This window comes from Schistocerca piceifrons, chromosome 4, assembly GCF_021461385.2.
Source record: "Schistocerca piceifrons isolate TAMUIC-IGC-003096 chromosome 4, iqSchPice1.1, whole genome shotgun sequence".
Lineage (NCBI taxonomy): Eukaryota > Metazoa > Arthropoda > Insecta > Orthoptera > Acrididae > Schistocerca > Schistocerca piceifrons.
The window spans coordinates 521085895-521102604 of record NC_060141.1 but is presented as its reverse complement, the minus strand read 5'-3'; the positions used below and the strand labels follow the sequence as shown (position 1 = coordinate 521102604).

At 42.3% G+C, this 16710-nt stretch overlaps 1 protein-coding gene across 1 annotated transcript in view; it reads right to left on the bottom strand.

Annotated features, from left to right (window-relative positions):
- Positions 1-3886: 3886 nt before the first annotated feature.
- LOC124795976 (juvenile hormone acid O-methyltransferase-like) overlaps positions 3887-16710 on the bottom strand; it is a 73016-nt gene continuing 60192 nt past the window's right edge. Inside the window, exon 5 of the mRNA XM_047260058.1 lies at positions 3887-3993. Coding sequence (XP_047116014.1) covers positions 3887-3993 — 107 coding nt within the window. The remainder of the gene's footprint in view (positions 3994-16710) is intronic.

Below are 16710 nucleotides of genomic sequence, written 5' to 3'. Positions count from 1 at the left end.
ATTTCCAGCATCCACGACAAGACCACTCGCATGGTTTATATACTCTTTCATACGAATAATCACGTAATGGAAATGATTACAACGGGATATTACGTAGGTTTACCAGGAGATTTTCTTTCCACTGCCATTCTAAAGAGACGTAAAATGGAAGGAGTATGGAAGGTCGGTTGTAGGAACGGTGCTGGTCGCGAACGAATAACTGAGCCACTGCTAACAAAGCTTAGACAATTTAGAATGTGATGGAGACAGACATCGATGCAATTCAGAGTTTTGCTGCTAGATTCACTGCCGGTAGTTTGGATCAGCACGTTCCATGAACTGAAATGAGAATCCTTGCAGGGAAGAGACTTTTCGTGTGACACTAGTAAGATAAAATAAAGAGAATCGGCTTATGCGTCGGGCTACAGAACTTTCTTACCGCCACCAGAGTACCAAAGGAACGGAAAGACTACGTGAGCGAAATCAGGGTTCATATAGATGCGTACAGACGATCACTTTTTTCCCTTCGTTCCGTTATGGAGTGGAACAGAGAGAGAGATTCGAAATAATAGTAAGAGCAGCAGTTCCATCATGGCGGCGACATCGAATTCAAGCGTCCGGTTGTAAATCAACTTTTGTCTACTGCCATTCGTGAGTTTTCTTTTTCAAATATGCTTTCTTTCAGCTGGAAGACAAATCCAGTATTAATAGTCCCTAATAGGCATACACATACTTATGTTCAGATAGCCGCTATACAGCTGATGGGATGACGCATATCTGTTACGTACTAAATTTCATGTGGTACTCAACTGACAGGGGTAGCTCGGTGTTGTGACGTTGTAATGTAACGGTACAAGTTTGGGAAATTTTTTACAGTATTCTGTAGCTAGTGTGTACATACTGTACTTCTAGTAAACTACCATATTCGAATTCCTGCTGTTACACGCCCACAGTTATGTCATGGTGTCAAAAAGACTCATTTTAGGCGTCACCATAGTGACGTCACACATTTGTGGCATTGCGGAATTAACTCGGGATATGTGTTTACTTTTTAAATTATCGTACTGTGCTACTTTTGAAATTCAGTTATTGGGGTATTTTGGTAAGGAATATGCCATAACTCGGTCCAGATGTCTACTCCTTGGTAGTTACTCCTTACAGCAACAGTATGGAACATCAGTATTAGATACACACCGTCATTTTCTAGTTAGGCTACCTCTGCTGCTTCCTCTTACTATGGAGTCTGTAACAAAACTGACGAGGCTCTAATGATGAGAGGAGGCATTGTTGTTCTTGGCCCACGGGGAGCGGTATGTGGGTGGGAAGGGGTTTACCATCTTTTGTGGGTCAATGCCTTAGAGGCGCAGCGGCAAGTGTGTGTTTCCTGTAGTGACCTGCTACCTCGTACCACGGTCGGAGTCTGGTAGGAGGCTCGGGATGTGGCAGGGAGATGGTCTGTGTTTCTAGCGTGGTGGCGTCAGTCTATCGTCAACCAGTTCGGCACTTAAAACGTGCAGCGCTGAGTCGAAAGAGGCCTTGCTGTGGACACGCGAAGTGGCCGGTAGCAACACATTCTCCATTGCGGAAAGTCGCGGCGGTGGCTGGGCAGCAGCGGAGGCGGCGAGTGGCTCTGCAGAGGTGGCGGAAGAGCGCTCTATAGTAAAGCGGGGCTCTGTGGATCGCAGTCCAGCAATGTCGATCGTCGTTCAGTCATGGATAACCTTTATGTACTATCATGATGTCACACACGCTAATAATGCAGAGAACATTTACTTTGTACTTAGCAAGTGCATATTTGCTGTTAAATAATGTATAGTGGAAGCTTTCTGTTAATACATCATGATGCGGTAATTTATTCGTGTATTTTTACTTAGAGTAGTATGCTCCAGTAATGCTTATATCTCTCTCTCTCTCTCTCTCTCTCTCTCTCTCTCTCTCTCTCTGCCCGCATCTCGTGGTCGTGCGGTAGCGTTCTCGCTTCCCACGCCCGGGTTCCCGGGTTCGATTCCCGGCGGGGTCAGGGATTTTCTCTGCCTCGTGATGGCTGGGTGTTGTGTGCTGTCCTTAGGTTAGTTAGGTTTAAGTAGTTCTAAGTTCTAGGGGACTGATGACCACAGCAGTTGAGTCCCATAGTGCTCAGAGCCCATTTCTCTCTCTCTCTCTCTCTCTCTCTCTCTCTCTCTCTCTAGCTGCATAACAGTCGAAGTTATCTGCTTACAATATCCTGCGAATAACTGCTTTCTAAAGGCAACTTCGGCCCGAATCACGTTCAACCCTATGGGAGCGTTTTACATACATGGGAATTCCGTTTGTGTCTTCAACTTCTATAGATTCGCTGCTCATGGGGTCGACTGTTACAGACTTCGGCACTGGTGGAGTACAGGAATTTATAAATTGCTTTCACTGTCTCACATTTACGCTAAGATTATGTCAATAGCCTGTAAACATTTAATGTGAGCTCTATCGTAGAGACCCTGGCGACATAATCTGCCTGTTTCGATCACTAATGTACAATACATACAAAATCATGTGTTTGAAGTACACTTTTGTACTGAAGTTATTTTCAGCATTGCTTCTCCTAACATATCGTCTATAGACTCCTTCCTTCCAAATATATAGGCATTGAAACGATTAAGTGACATGTTACACTACGTCATCTTCTCTCAATTAATTCCGTTACGCTGCATACATAATCCAACTTTTATCACGTACACTGCACTCAAGTACCGAGTACCGAGCCGCTGAAGATACTCCACTACAATTATTATGTCAAAGTCACTGTCAGGAATCAAGCGTAACTCAGGCGTTTTGATCTGCTAGCAGTCGGGTTATAGATATTGGCTAATAATAATGTTCTGCAACGAGGTTCCGACAGTGCTGATAAATCTGGAAGGCTGGTAGCAGGCTGCTATGGTCGCGTACACAGCAGTAAGACGAACGCCTATTCATCATGGTCCAGTATAACTGCTAGCCTAACAGCTGCGCGCTGTACTGTCGGACAAGAAATAGTACGTACAGACTCTTATAATATCAGTAATATTAAAACTAATCGGGTTATTAATAATATTTACATTAATTATGGATGTACAGATATTTTTCTTACTGGCTGATCTCTATTGTTGCTGCTGGAATTTTATGGTGATCCTTTCACTATGGTGCACATAACGTATATGACAGTGATTGTGCAAATGGATTTATATGAAGAAGTGGAAGGGGGGGGGTGGGAGGGGGAGGGACTTGATTCCTCTTTGCTCACGTTGCCGTGACGTCATCCTAGATTGTTATCTTGGCGAATACTGTCATAGGGATTTGGTGACCATTTTCCTGTTTTCCTCCTTTTAACACAATTGACCAAGATGCTTGACCTCGTTATAGTGACTCGTATTGGTACAGTGGGTGGGTAACCTTCGTTTCCTTCCAATTTTAGGTCATACAACTACCTAAGAAGTGGCGATGGCGGCACTTCACACGCAATTGCCAAAGATGCGGGGAGTCTTACAACTGTTCCTTTAAATCTACTACGGGCACTGATACACTACTTATCTGTCTAATTTCCACACAGACTTACGGTGACTACCTACCCATTGTATAGATTACACAATCACTGAAGCCTTCCAGTGGGAGAATGTGATGAAACGTAACAATTCTGCGTCACATCAGGAAATGATGTTGCGAACATGGATTTAACTGGGACTGTAAGTCAAGTATCCACAACTGGCAGAAAGTGTGTAAGACGCTGGGAAGATCCTTGTAAATGGTCACCAAGTATACAGTGTTTCTGCTCCTTCGTGGTCTAAATACTTTACTTGCCAGTTGTCTACTTAAAATGACTACTAAATCATTTAGTCTCCCGTCATAGAATGACAAAAATTAGTAGAAAGTCGGCACATCGTTGTATATTTTGAGTCTATAAAGCAGTGCGTGCTGGCAGAACCTCAAGCCAGATCTTAACGTTCACAGAAATGTCCACCTCGACTACACCGACGCCTGTTGTCTTCACAGTTCCCTGGGTATCTGCGTGAAAAAGTTTATTTAATTACGAATTGCTTATGTGGTACACAAGGTAAGTTAACTAGCAGAGTCAAGGTAATAAAGTTGGTGGCCGTGAAATGTATCGACGGACGAAGGCTGTGTACGGTGAGTGCAGTCTGAGTCGTTCAAGTGTTGTGGAATGGCGCAAACGATTCCTTGAGAGGCGCGAGTCACTGGAAGACGATGCTCGTCCTGGACTGGTTCATCCACCGTACAGTCCCGACCTTACACTGTGTGGTTTTTAAGTGTTTGAACCTTTAAAACAAGCTATTCGTGGAAATCGATTCGCAACGGACGACGAAATGTGACTGGATCCAGGCCTGGATACGACAGCAGCCTACTAGCTTCAAGGATGGAATCGACCGACTAGTGTTGAAATGGGATAAACGTGCCAACAGTTTTGGCGACTACTTTTGACAATTTTTGTAAACATTTTTGGAATACAGTGATCAATAGATTATTATATTTTGACTAAAGTTCAGTCTTGATCACATCAGTTGACTTCGTAGCAGCTGAGGAGAGCTCCGCCTACCATCCTAAGGGAGCCATGGGTCTGATGATGGTTATGTAAAAATAACCGAAACCGGTTACCTATGTCATTGAAACATAAATGGTATGATCAAGACTGAACTTTAGTCAAAATATGACTACTTTTGAATTTGTGTTCTGTGTATAACTACATTTTTGGGTTAATAAAATCGTTGCTGTTACTTTAAACTAGTGACCTTGTTTCATTCGAATACCCCTTAAACATCTACATCGATACTCTCCAAATCACGTCTAAGTGCCTGGCAGATGGTTCATCTAAACACCATCACAATTCTCTATTATTCCAATCTCGTACCGTGGCCAGAAAAAACTATCTTCCAGTGCGAGCTCTGGTTTCCCTTATTTTACTATAGCGATCATGTCGCCCTACGTAGGTCGGCGCAAAAATATTTTTGCTCATTAGAAGGAGAATGATTGTGATTGAAATTTCGTGAGAAGATTCCGCCGCAACACAAAACGCCTTTGTTTTAATCATGTTCACCCTAAACCCGTACCATTTCAGTGACCCCCGCCCCCCCCCCCCTACTTCGCTATAATAAAAAAAACGTTCTGACCTCCTTTGGACTTTCCCGATGTACTCCGTTAATCCTATCTGGTAAGGATCTCACACCGCGCAGCAGTATTCTAAAAAGGAAACGGACAAGCGTAGTGTAGGCAGTCTCCGTAGTAGATCTGTTACATTTTGTAAGTGTCCTGCCAATAAAACGCTGTCATTGATTAGCGTTCCCCACAACATTTTCTGTGTGTTCCTTCCAATTTAAGTTGTGCGTAATCGTAATTCCAAGGTATTTAGTTGAATTTACGGCCTTTAGATTTGACTGAGTTGTCGTGTAACCGAGTTTGACGGATTTCTTTTAGCATTCAAGTGGTTGACGCCACGCTTTTCGTTATTCGGGGTCAATTGCCAATTTTCGAACCATACAGATATCTTTTTTAAATCTTTTTGCAATTAATTTTGATCTTCTAATGACTTTACCAGTCAATAAATGACAGCGTCATCTACAAACAACCTAAGACGGCGGCTTATACAGTTCAAAAGCAAGGGGCCTAGAACACTACCTTGGGGAACGCCAGGAATCGCTTGTTTTACTCGATGACTTTCCGTCAGTTACTACGAACTGTGACCTCTCTGGCAGGGAATCACAAAACCAGTCACATAGATAAGACGATATTCCATAAGCACCCAATTTCACTACAAGCCGCTTGTGTGGTACAGTATCAAGAGCCTTATGGAAATGTAGAAATATGGAATCAATTAGAAATCCCTTGCCGATACCACTCAACGCTTCATGCGAGTAAAGAGCTAGTTGTGTTTCACAAGAACGATGTTTTCTAAATCCGTGTTGTCTTTGTGTCAATAGACCATTTTCTTCGAGGAAATATATGTTAGAACACAATGTAGGTTCCAAACTTCTGCTGCATATCGATGTTAATGATATGGGCCTGTAATGTGGTTGATTACTCCTACTCCTCCTACCTTTCTTGAATATTGGTGTGACCTGTGCAACTTTCCAGTCTTTGGGTACGGATCTTTCGTCGAGCGAACGGTTGCATATGATTAAGTGTGGAGCTATTGTATCAGCATACCCCGAGAGAAACTTTAACTGGTATACAGTCTGGATCAAAGACTTACTTCTGTTAAGTCATTTAAGTAGCCTCGCTACTCCGACAATACCTACTAATTCACTCATGTTGGCAGCTGCTCTTGATTCCAATTCATTTCGGAAGGCTGTATTTAGTACCCTGCTGTGGCAGCACTGTCGTCGATAGTATATCCATTGCTGTCGGGCAGACAAGGCACTGATTGTGTCTTGCCGCTAGCATAATTTACATACGACCAGAATCTCTTTGGATTTTCTGCCAGATTTCGAGACAGAGTTTCGTTGTGTAAACTACTGTAAGCATCTCGCATTGAAGTCCGTGCTAAATTTCGAGCTTCTGTGAAAGATCACCGATCTTAGAGATTTTGCATCCGTTTAAATTTGGCATGTCTTTTTCGTTATTTCTGCAACAGTGTTCTGACCCGTTTTGTGTATCAAGGACGATCAGCTCCGTGGTTTGTTATGTTATTTGGTATAAATCAATTGCTGTCGATACTATTTCTCTGAATTCAAGCCACATCTGGTTTATACTTATTTGTCAGTTTGGAAGGAGTGGAGATTGTCTCTCAGGAAGACACCAAGAGAATTTTTATATGCTTTTTTGAATAGGTATATTTTTCGTTTATTTTTGGATGATTTGGGGGCTACAATATACAATCTCGCTACGAAAACCCTGAGTTCATTAATCTCAGTATGCGTTTTGATGCTCTTTATTAGCTCAGGATTATTTGTTGCTAAGGTGTCAAGTGTGTTTTCACAGCCGCTTACTATTCGTGTGGGCTCATAAACTAACTGCTGGAAATAATTTTCAGAGAATGCGTTTAGCTCAGTTTCGGATGATGGTTTATGCATGCCTCCGGAATTAAACATGTTTTCGCCAACACATTGAGGGTAAATTTAAGGCACCAACTACAATCGTATGAGTCAGGTACGTGCTTGAAATCAAACTGAAGTTTTTTTTAACCTTTCAGCAATTGTATCATCTGAATTGGGAGGTCGATAAAAGAATCCAATTATTTTAGTCCGTTTCTTAAAATACATAGTCGCTGCTGACTGTATGAAAAATTTATTATTACGATTGCAATTTCGGCCTTTGGGCCATTTTCAAGTAACACTGCAAAAGTTACATTCTGTTAGAATATAAGATTATCTGACATGAGTCAGATATTCTGACAGAATGTAACTTTTGCAGTGTTACTTGAAAATGGACCTAAGGCGGAAATTGCAATCGTAATAATAAATATTTCATACAGTCAACGGCGACTATGATGTCTTAAGAAATATTATATTACTGTGAATCCCAACCATGGTAAGTTATTTTATTCCGGTTGTCAAGAATGACCTCTGCCCATATTAACTCACAGGAACTATCTAATTTGGCGACAAGCTAAACTACTTCTAACAGCAACAAACACGCCCCCGCCATCTGTGTTTAGCGTATCCTTTCGGAGCACCATTAGGTTCTTCGCAAAACTTTCGGCTCAACTTATCTCCGGCTTTAACCTGTTCAGTGCCCATTACGATTTGAGCATCAGTGTTTTCTATTAACGATTGGAGCTCTGGTACTTTCCAACACAGCTACGAAATCTTACAACTGTTATACCGATGTTTCTGTATCTACATTCTTCCTGTGTTCGGCCTGCACCCTTCGTGACTGAAGCCCTTTTTGTGTTTTCCCGAGACCCCCTAACCTAAAAAAACCGCCCAGTCCACGCCACACGGCCCCTGCTACCCGTGTAGCCGCCTCCTGAGGGTAGTGGATCCTGACCTATTCAGCCGAAACCCAACCCCCCTATGGCCTAAGTCGAGACGTCTACAGCCTACATCGTCGCAAAACAGTCTGAGCCACTCCACTCGGCTCTGCACCAGAGATCCGCAATCGATGCTGTCGACTATGCTGCAAATGGTGAGCTCTGCTGTCATCTCGCTATCAAGACTGGCAGCCTTTACCACTTCTGTTAGCTGCTCGAAACCAGAGAGAATCTCTTCCGATCCAAAGTGACATACATCATTGGTACTGAAGTCAGCCACCACCTGCAGCTGGCTGCACCCTGTGCTTTTCATGGGATCCGGAAGGACCCGTTCCACGTCTGGAATGACTTCCCTCCCCCCTCCCCTCCCCCCCTCCCCCTCCCCCTTCCCCCCCCTCCCCCCCCCCCCGGTATGCACACGGAGTGCACATTGGTTTTCTTCCCCTTCTTGGCAGCCATGTTCATAAGGGGCCTCATAACGCGTCTAACATTGGAGCTCCCAACTACAACCCATCATAATAGGCGATTTGTACTGAGTTGTGTTCAGTCTTGCTAGTTTGTGCATAGTTTTGGAGGCTTTGTCGATTGTCAGTTTCATATGATCGTTGAAAGTGTTTTTCGTCAAGATGCAGACCTAGGTAACGAATGGGTAGCTTCCTCTTGTCCAATTTTAGAATGGGGTTCCTCTTTAGTGTTCCTCTGAGCAGCAAATTTACAGTTTTATTGGGCGCTATTTTTAGTTTTCTTTCTTTGCACAGATTATTCATTTTCTGAAGCAGCAGTGTGCCTTTTGTCTCTTAGTACTACTCTCTTGTAGGCTGACACCACTACGAGCAGGTCTTCTGCGTAAGCCACCACACCTCTTACCCTGTTGTCGTTGTCCAGGGTGTTCAGCTAGGGCTCGATCGTGATGACCCAAAATATTGGTCTGCAGATGTGGACATCCCTTTGTAACAACTTTGTGTGTACGAGGCCCCCACTCCACCACTCTGCCTCTGCAGTACTCTATGAGACTATTGTAAAGGGAGGTTGATAGCCCTATCTCCCTTAACATGGCAAAGAGAGATGACCACCACAGGTTGTCAAAAACGCCTGCTATGTCTATTAGGATGGCGGCCACGTATTTTTGTCTGATACTATTTTGTTACTGTCAGTGTTTGGTTGACGGCGTTTTCTACTGATTTACCTTCCCTGAAGCCGAATTGATGGGGCGTTAGGTCGAGGAGGCGTCTGTGCTATTGGAAGCGGTCACACGAGGCTTTGCTGGACCTGGCGAGAGTGTTGATGATGTTTGGTGTGTGGGGGCGATCAACTGCGCGGTCATCAGCGCCAGTACAAAGTCACAATTTTTACAAAGTCACTTTTTTTTCACAACTCAATCTAATCACTGTCAGAAATGGTGAAGATGACGATGAAATGATAGACACCCAGTCCCCACGGGAGTATGTAAGAGGCATATCGGTTGATACGTTTTGGCGTCTGTTGCCTCTGTCTTGATTCCCTGATTATTACCACATTAGCAGTTTCCCAGAGGCTTGGAATTCTGCCTATTAGCAGTGCCTCATTGAACATGTTGGTAAGAAAGGTGTGATTTGTGTTACGATTTGTTTTAATGTTTCTAAATGTATTTTGTCTGATTGCCGTCGCGATTACTTCTTGTGAGAATGGTATGGTTTCACTGTCACTGACATGGTTGCCTCCTCTCTCAGAAGTGTGTGTCGCTCGTCTCGATCGTCAAAATCCAGAGCTGGTTCGAAGGCCCTGCCTAGAATGTTCCCAGTGTTCTCAATTGAGGAGAGACCCACCTATCTTTCTGACCAAGGTGGTGTTCAGCAAACACTAAGACAAGCAACCGTATTAAGGCACTCAGTCTGGAACCGCGCGACTGCTATGGTCGCAGGTTCGAATCCTGCCTCGGGCATGGATGTGTGTGATGTCCTTAGGTTAGTTAGGTTTAAGTAGTTCTAAGTTCTAGGGGACTGATGACCACAGATGTTAAGTCCCATAGTGCTCAGAGCCATTTGAACCATTTTTTGAACCAAGCAACGGTAACTCCAGCCGTGTGTGCTGTAATGTAAGCCCAGGATGCTATGCCATGAAGGGCAACAAAATAGGGCGTAAAATATCATCGACGTACCGTTGTGCTGTAAGGGTACCGCCGATGACAACCAAATTGGTCCGAAATGAAACGTCACTTCAGAATCACTCCTGTTTGTCATGCTGTATGGTGGATGACGGTCGGTTTGGTATACCACCACTGCGAAGGGTGTCTTCAGAGACGTCTTTGCTGGTCATCGGGGCTCGGTTCGAAGACAATTCTTCTACAGTCAGTGAGTTTCTAGGCCGAAGACGAGACGAGTCTGACAGCGGTAGGATACCAACCTGGTTGTCGTCCACCATACGGCCTGACCACCGGGACTGATGGTCAGGGAGTGCCATATCCTGTTCGTAGTAGGACACCATTGGTTGTTATCCGCGGCACCCTTACGACACAGTGGTACGTCGACGATATTCTATGCCCCATTTTGTCGTCCTTTATGGCAAGCCATCCTGGGCTTACATTTCTGCGACATAATGCCCGTCCGCATACTTATGAAGTTTCTGCTGCTTGTCTTCGTGCTTCCAAGTCCTACCTAGTCAAATGAGGTCTCCGGATCTCTCCTCAATTGAAAGCGTTTGGAGCACTATGGTGAGGAACCCTCAAACTGGCCCCGGCGGAGGTTCGAGTCCTTCCTCGTGTGTGTGTGTGTGTGTGTGTGTGTGTGTGTGTGTGTGTGTGTGTGTGTGTGTGTGTGTGTGTGTGACCTTAGGATAATTTAGGGTAAGTAGTGTGTAAGCTTAGGGACTGATGACCTTGGCATTTAAGTCCCATAAGATTTCACACATATTTGAACATTTTTGAACCCTCAAACCAGTTCCGGGTTTTGACGATCTAACGCTCCAGTTCGGCAGAATTTCGCACGCTGTTCATCAGGAGAACGTCTAACGACTATGTATCAATGCGAAGCCGAATAACTACTTGTGTAAGTGTCAGATAGACCAACGCCTTTCTGACTTGCTCAATTTGTTAAGCTCTTTCTTTTGAATGTATCATCCAATTTTTCTGAAATTTTAATTTTTTTGTTTTTATATGTACATCGGCTCTACGGATTTCCGCCCTATTCGTGTAATTCCTTCGTGTTGTATGTTTTTAGTCTTACGAGAGTATGTATTCCGAACCACTTCTTTGCAGTTTTCTTGAACTGTTTCACGTTTTTTTTGTTTTTTTTTTTTTTTTGTTCAGTAGAGAAAGGCATTCTTAGCGCACTTCCAATGATTTGCTAACAGTGCTGTGCTGCTGTTCTGCATAAAATCTGTGAAGAATGACTGCCTCTCCTTTGAACATTCTGTATATATTCAACCATTATATTTGGCAATAACGCTGGACGTACACGATTCGAAGAGGAAGAAATCAAGAGGAATGGGTAGAGACATAGAAATTTAGGCGCTATAAATCATTAAAATAGACAGGCAAAAAGGCTTTAAAATAGCTAAAATAGGCAATAAAAGGCATCTGAGAAAATGACCCCAAAATCTGCAGTGGTGACTGGAGAAAATTAAACAATTATTGTAGCGTCAGTTTCTACTGCAACTGCACTGTCACCATATGGAACTAATTAACTCTGTTTATCTAGAATAGTCTTCGATCTCTGCACTGGATCATTGACAGTTTTCGCTGACTTCGTGAAACACTGTCCTGTTTCTTGAAACTTGCGCATCACTTGTGGCAGGGAACCAAACTCGGCCGCGAAGATACCGTGCTTCATTCTCCATTGCGATGACCACTTTGGTTATTCGCGGAAAATTTCAAGCATAGCAACTGTCTGAATCTATGGCGGGGCTTTCGCAAAGATCATCTCAGCATTGAAAACTAATTTGTCGACATCCTGAAACAAGCTCATCTCTCTTTACAGTCATGTAAGACCACGTGATGTGCACTTCACATGAAGCATGTTTCGAAATCGCAATTTTAAATTGTCTGAGCCTTTGTTACGTATGGTGCAGCGTCCGAGACGAAAAATACACTGTCTAATAAATTTCTACAGGCTGCAGTAACTATAATGAACCGGTAAATAACCGTCTTATTACTGCATTAACTTTTTCGAGACGCTGTTGTAAGCAGAATGCTTTTGTTATTTCACCTTCTGAAGGATCTAATGGTCCAACAGTGTCATTGGCAACAGAACAGCCTATAGGATCAACTGACTCAACAATTTAAATCTGAGTGTATTTTTACTTCACGTTTAATTAGTTTTCTTACTTCACCGTAAGATTCACTTTGGTAACATTTTCGCGTACTTTACTCACTGGGCCATTAGTTCACGTACTTTTCCTAAATCTCTCTTAATATAGGATGCTGTAATTTCCACAAAGGGGTCCGGCCATCAATCAAAAGCTGCACATAAATTTGAAAAGAAATTTCCGTTTTCGACTATGCTGCAATTGAAACAAAGAAATTTTGCTAGTAGCCTAGCGCAGTGAATTTTTTTGTTTCGTTTTTCCGAAATGGTGAGAAATGAAATTTTTATTTCCTTAGATCACCGACTGCTCGCATACCTTGCACAGAATTATTCTGTCAGTAGAATGCGTCATAACTGAAATTATTAGTGTAACTTTGCATTTAATGCGTAAAGACACACGGTATTTCGGCTTGTTAGTTGCTACCTTTACCAATAAAGTCACAATGAAAATTGAAAGGAAGAACAAATCAGACTAATGAAACCAGGTTTTTTGATGCCACATTTATTATTGCTTTTCAAGGTTAGGATGCCAAGTAAACATGCACGATAATTAAAACCCTTACCTACTGTTATCTTTCTTTTTTACGAGACCGTTCTTAAGAAAAATCAAAAAGGCTAAACGGCATTAATTTCGGCAGTTGGGTGTTTATATAAAAAAAGACAGAAAAAATGCCGTGTTTTAATCACAAAGAACTAAATCGTGCAAACTGCCCGTTGAAACTGTAGCTAGATGTAACATTTAAAAAGGGATTCTGCGAGGTTCCACTCTTCGATAATGAGTTTAAGTAACTGTAAATTCTTTATACACTTGCAACTGATGTGATGTTTATTTTTACAAATGAATAGATCGCTTATTTCAATTACAATTAAAATCTGAATTGATCTTTTTTTTATAACACTACAGTAATTTAAACAATGAATTTATAATATCAATCACAGCTAGAACAATCTAAATATTTAAACCAAAAATACGTCACATAGCTTCAGGCGGATGTTCCGTACTACGAGAGGAATTATAAACTGTTATTCATGAAGATCTCACTGCCCCAGCTCACAGTTTGCACTCAGCTGTTTAAAGAAAGTAATTGCGACACCTGCTGGTTACACGACTACAGTGAGACTACTGTTTTATTTTCCTGGCCCATGTTACGTTATTCAGTTTGCTTGAAGTCTTTCAGACAAAATCTTTTCTTTCAATGTGCGATGACTGCCTTATGAAATTTTGCCTAATCTAACATCGGTGTGCCCCATACACTCAAAGTAGCGCAGTGCTTGCATACTCTTCACTCAACTACTCAGGAGCTGAATGTGTGTATGGAGAACGGCACCGAACTTCCGACCACACGAGTGTCGCCTTTTGTTTCTGCTCTTCCGAACACTTGAATCGGGTATTATTGAAAGAGTCAGGTAAGATCACGTTCTAAATCTTGTGATATTCCTGGCTGCGACCACCAGTATTTTATTTTGCTAGAAGCTCGCATTGATGCAGCTCGATAAACGCTGAGTTATGGAACAAATGTGGAGTGAGGTACAAGCGACAGGTGGTACAGTAGGGACCAGTACCGTGGGAGAGTCCGCCAGTTGTACTGAACTTGCTTCTGATTGGTCGGCACATTCGGGTGTTAGGCGCCAAAACACCTAACTTCTCATATTAATTATTTATATACTTTTCCTTGTCTTTAAACCAGTTTTTAGTTTGACAATCTCTCACAGTTACCATGCGAGTATACCGTGTTTGTTTATTAAATTTCACTAGTTTTGAGGAACAGAAGAGTAGTGATATTGCAACCGAAGTGCTTCGGACATCTTCGGGTCGCTTTGGCGCGCCTGGGAGACGGAGTACTTCGGCTGCGCTAGTCAGACTGTTTCGGGCGTCCTAGAGGGATGGACGCGTAACTATGTTAAGGTCATTCTTCAGAGCCGGACATGTTGTACTCTCTGTCGGAAGTTGGATAGAAAAGTTACCGTACGATTACGAAAGCTATGTCGAGTGTCGTAAAAGACAGTGTAAAATGGGCGATTATTTAAATAATAAGAAAACATGATATATTTATCAGATGTGTAACCTACCATCATTGTCAGTCCTACAGATCTTGCCCTCTGTAGATACAGATACTAACCGGGGCAAGCGGCATTCCATAAGAAGCAGAATCACAGTTTCAAGTTGACAGCATAGCCGCCTCCGCCGAAGAAGATCCCACGACCGACGAGCTGTCTTCTGCACTGGGGACACAAGTTGAGAAGACGACAGGTTGGTGGAAAGAACGGTTAGGGACTCCCCAGGTCTCTCCTCCCTCCCCCCCCCCTCTCCAGGTCTCCCCCAGGTCTGTTCCTCGTGATATTAGTGATACGTTAAGCGCCTAACGTTACATTTGAGAACTGATAATCAACCAATAATATTAATTCTGTATCCCTCAACAGTACCGGTAAAAGCGAGCCCTACGGTTTAATAGGGAATCCGATCCAGATGTAAAGGTACCTACTCTGTCACATGAGGCCATATGAGCATCTGCTTTATAAAAATCGACACAAGCCACCGCAGCCTCCGCTATATAGGCTGCACCAGGCTTGATTAGACACAAGACATTTATATGCAATGGTGTTCAAAACTTACGGACGAAAGTAACTTCCGCCTAATGTGTCTCTACCAAGTAACAGTCCTATGAAACTTGGGCCATACATAGGAAGAACTGCTGTAGTAGAGGAGGTAACTTAAAGGAATACTCTGATGTGGCCGAGCGGTTCTAAGCGCTTCAGTCTGGAACCGCGCGACCCCTGCGGTCGCAGGTTCGAATCCTGCCTCGGGCATGATTAGATTAGTTTTTCGTTCCATAGATCCGTGTTGCTCGGGGCTGTGAAACATGTCAACTTTCTTAAAAAAAATTTTAAGCTGAAATAAAAATACTAATAGTATGAATACATACAATACATGATTTGTTCCTATTAAAAAATTCGTTAATAGAGTAGTAGGAGTTGGCCACTAGTAAGTCTTTCAGGCTCCTTTTGAACTGATCTTTATTTGAAACTAAATTTTTTGTGTTTGCTGGAAAATTATTGAAGATCAGTGTTCCTGAACAGTGGACCGCTTTTTGAACTAAAGTAAGTGCTTTTAAGTCCTTGTGCAGATCATTTTTGTTCCTGGTATTGTATGTATGAACTGAGCTGTTTGTTGGAAAAAAGATTATTTTGGACAAATTTCATTAAGGAATATATATACTGAGAGGCAGTAGTTAGTATACCCAGTTCTTTCCAGAGGTTTCTACAGGACGTCCGTGAATTTACTCCACAAATAATACGTATTACACGCTTTTGGACTCTGAAAACTTGACTTGAAGAGTTACCCCAAAATATTATACCATATGACATTATGGAATGTAAGTAGGAAAAGTATGCAAGCTTTTTCTTTTTATGTCGCCTATGTCTGCTAACACTCGAATTGCAAATACAGATTTGTTAAGGCGTTTCTGCAGTTCTGTGGTGTGCTCCTCCCAACTGAATTTATTATCAAGTTGTAATCCCAGGAATTTAAGACTGTCAATCTCTTCTATCTGCTCTTCTTCATACTTTATGCATATGCTGGGTGGAAACCTCTTACAGGTTCTGAATTGCATGTAGTGAGTGTTTTGGAAGTTTAATGTCAGTGAGTAAGTTTTAAACCATTTATTAATATTCATGAAAATATCATTATCAGATCTCTCTAGAACTACACTCGACATACTATTTATTGCAATACTTGTGTCATTGGCAAACAAAACGAACTCTGCTTCTGGCAGTTTAACTTATGAGAGATCATTAATGTACACAAGAAAAAGCAATGGCCCTAAGATGGATCCTTGTGGGACATCACATGTAATTTCTTCCCGTTCTGATGATGACTGATGACTTAATTCACTAGTCCCTTGCACTGACACCCTTTTTTTCCTGTTAATGAGGTATAACTTGAACCGTTTTGCAGCACTATCTGTGACACCATAGAACTCTAATTTATTTAAAAGGATGTTGTGGTTCACACAATGAAATGCCTTTGACAAATTACAGAAAATACCTGCTGTTTGTAATTAGTTATTTAATGAATTAAGTACATTTTCACTGTAGGTGTAAATAGCCTTCTCGATATCAGAATTCTTCAGAAATCCAAACTGTGTTCTTGATATGTTATTTGTGATCAGATGGTTGAGAAGCTGCCTGTACATTACGTTTTCTAAAATTTTTGAGAATATTGGAATGGATGTGTGTGTGATGTCTTTAGGTTAGTTAGGTTTACGTAGTTCTAAGTTCTAGGCGACTGATGACCTCAGATGTTAAGTCCCATAGTGCTCAGAGCCATTTGAACCATTGAACTCTGTGTGATGAACAGAAATAACAGTAATTATAGGACAGTAGTTACACTTAAGTCACTGGGGTTTATGATGGTCCCCTGGACTTCACAAAAAAGCGGGACATAGCTCTGAAAAAGATGTGCGATGACTACTGACGGCAATACATGTTCTACAATGTGGTCCATGCTGGTCACAAGGT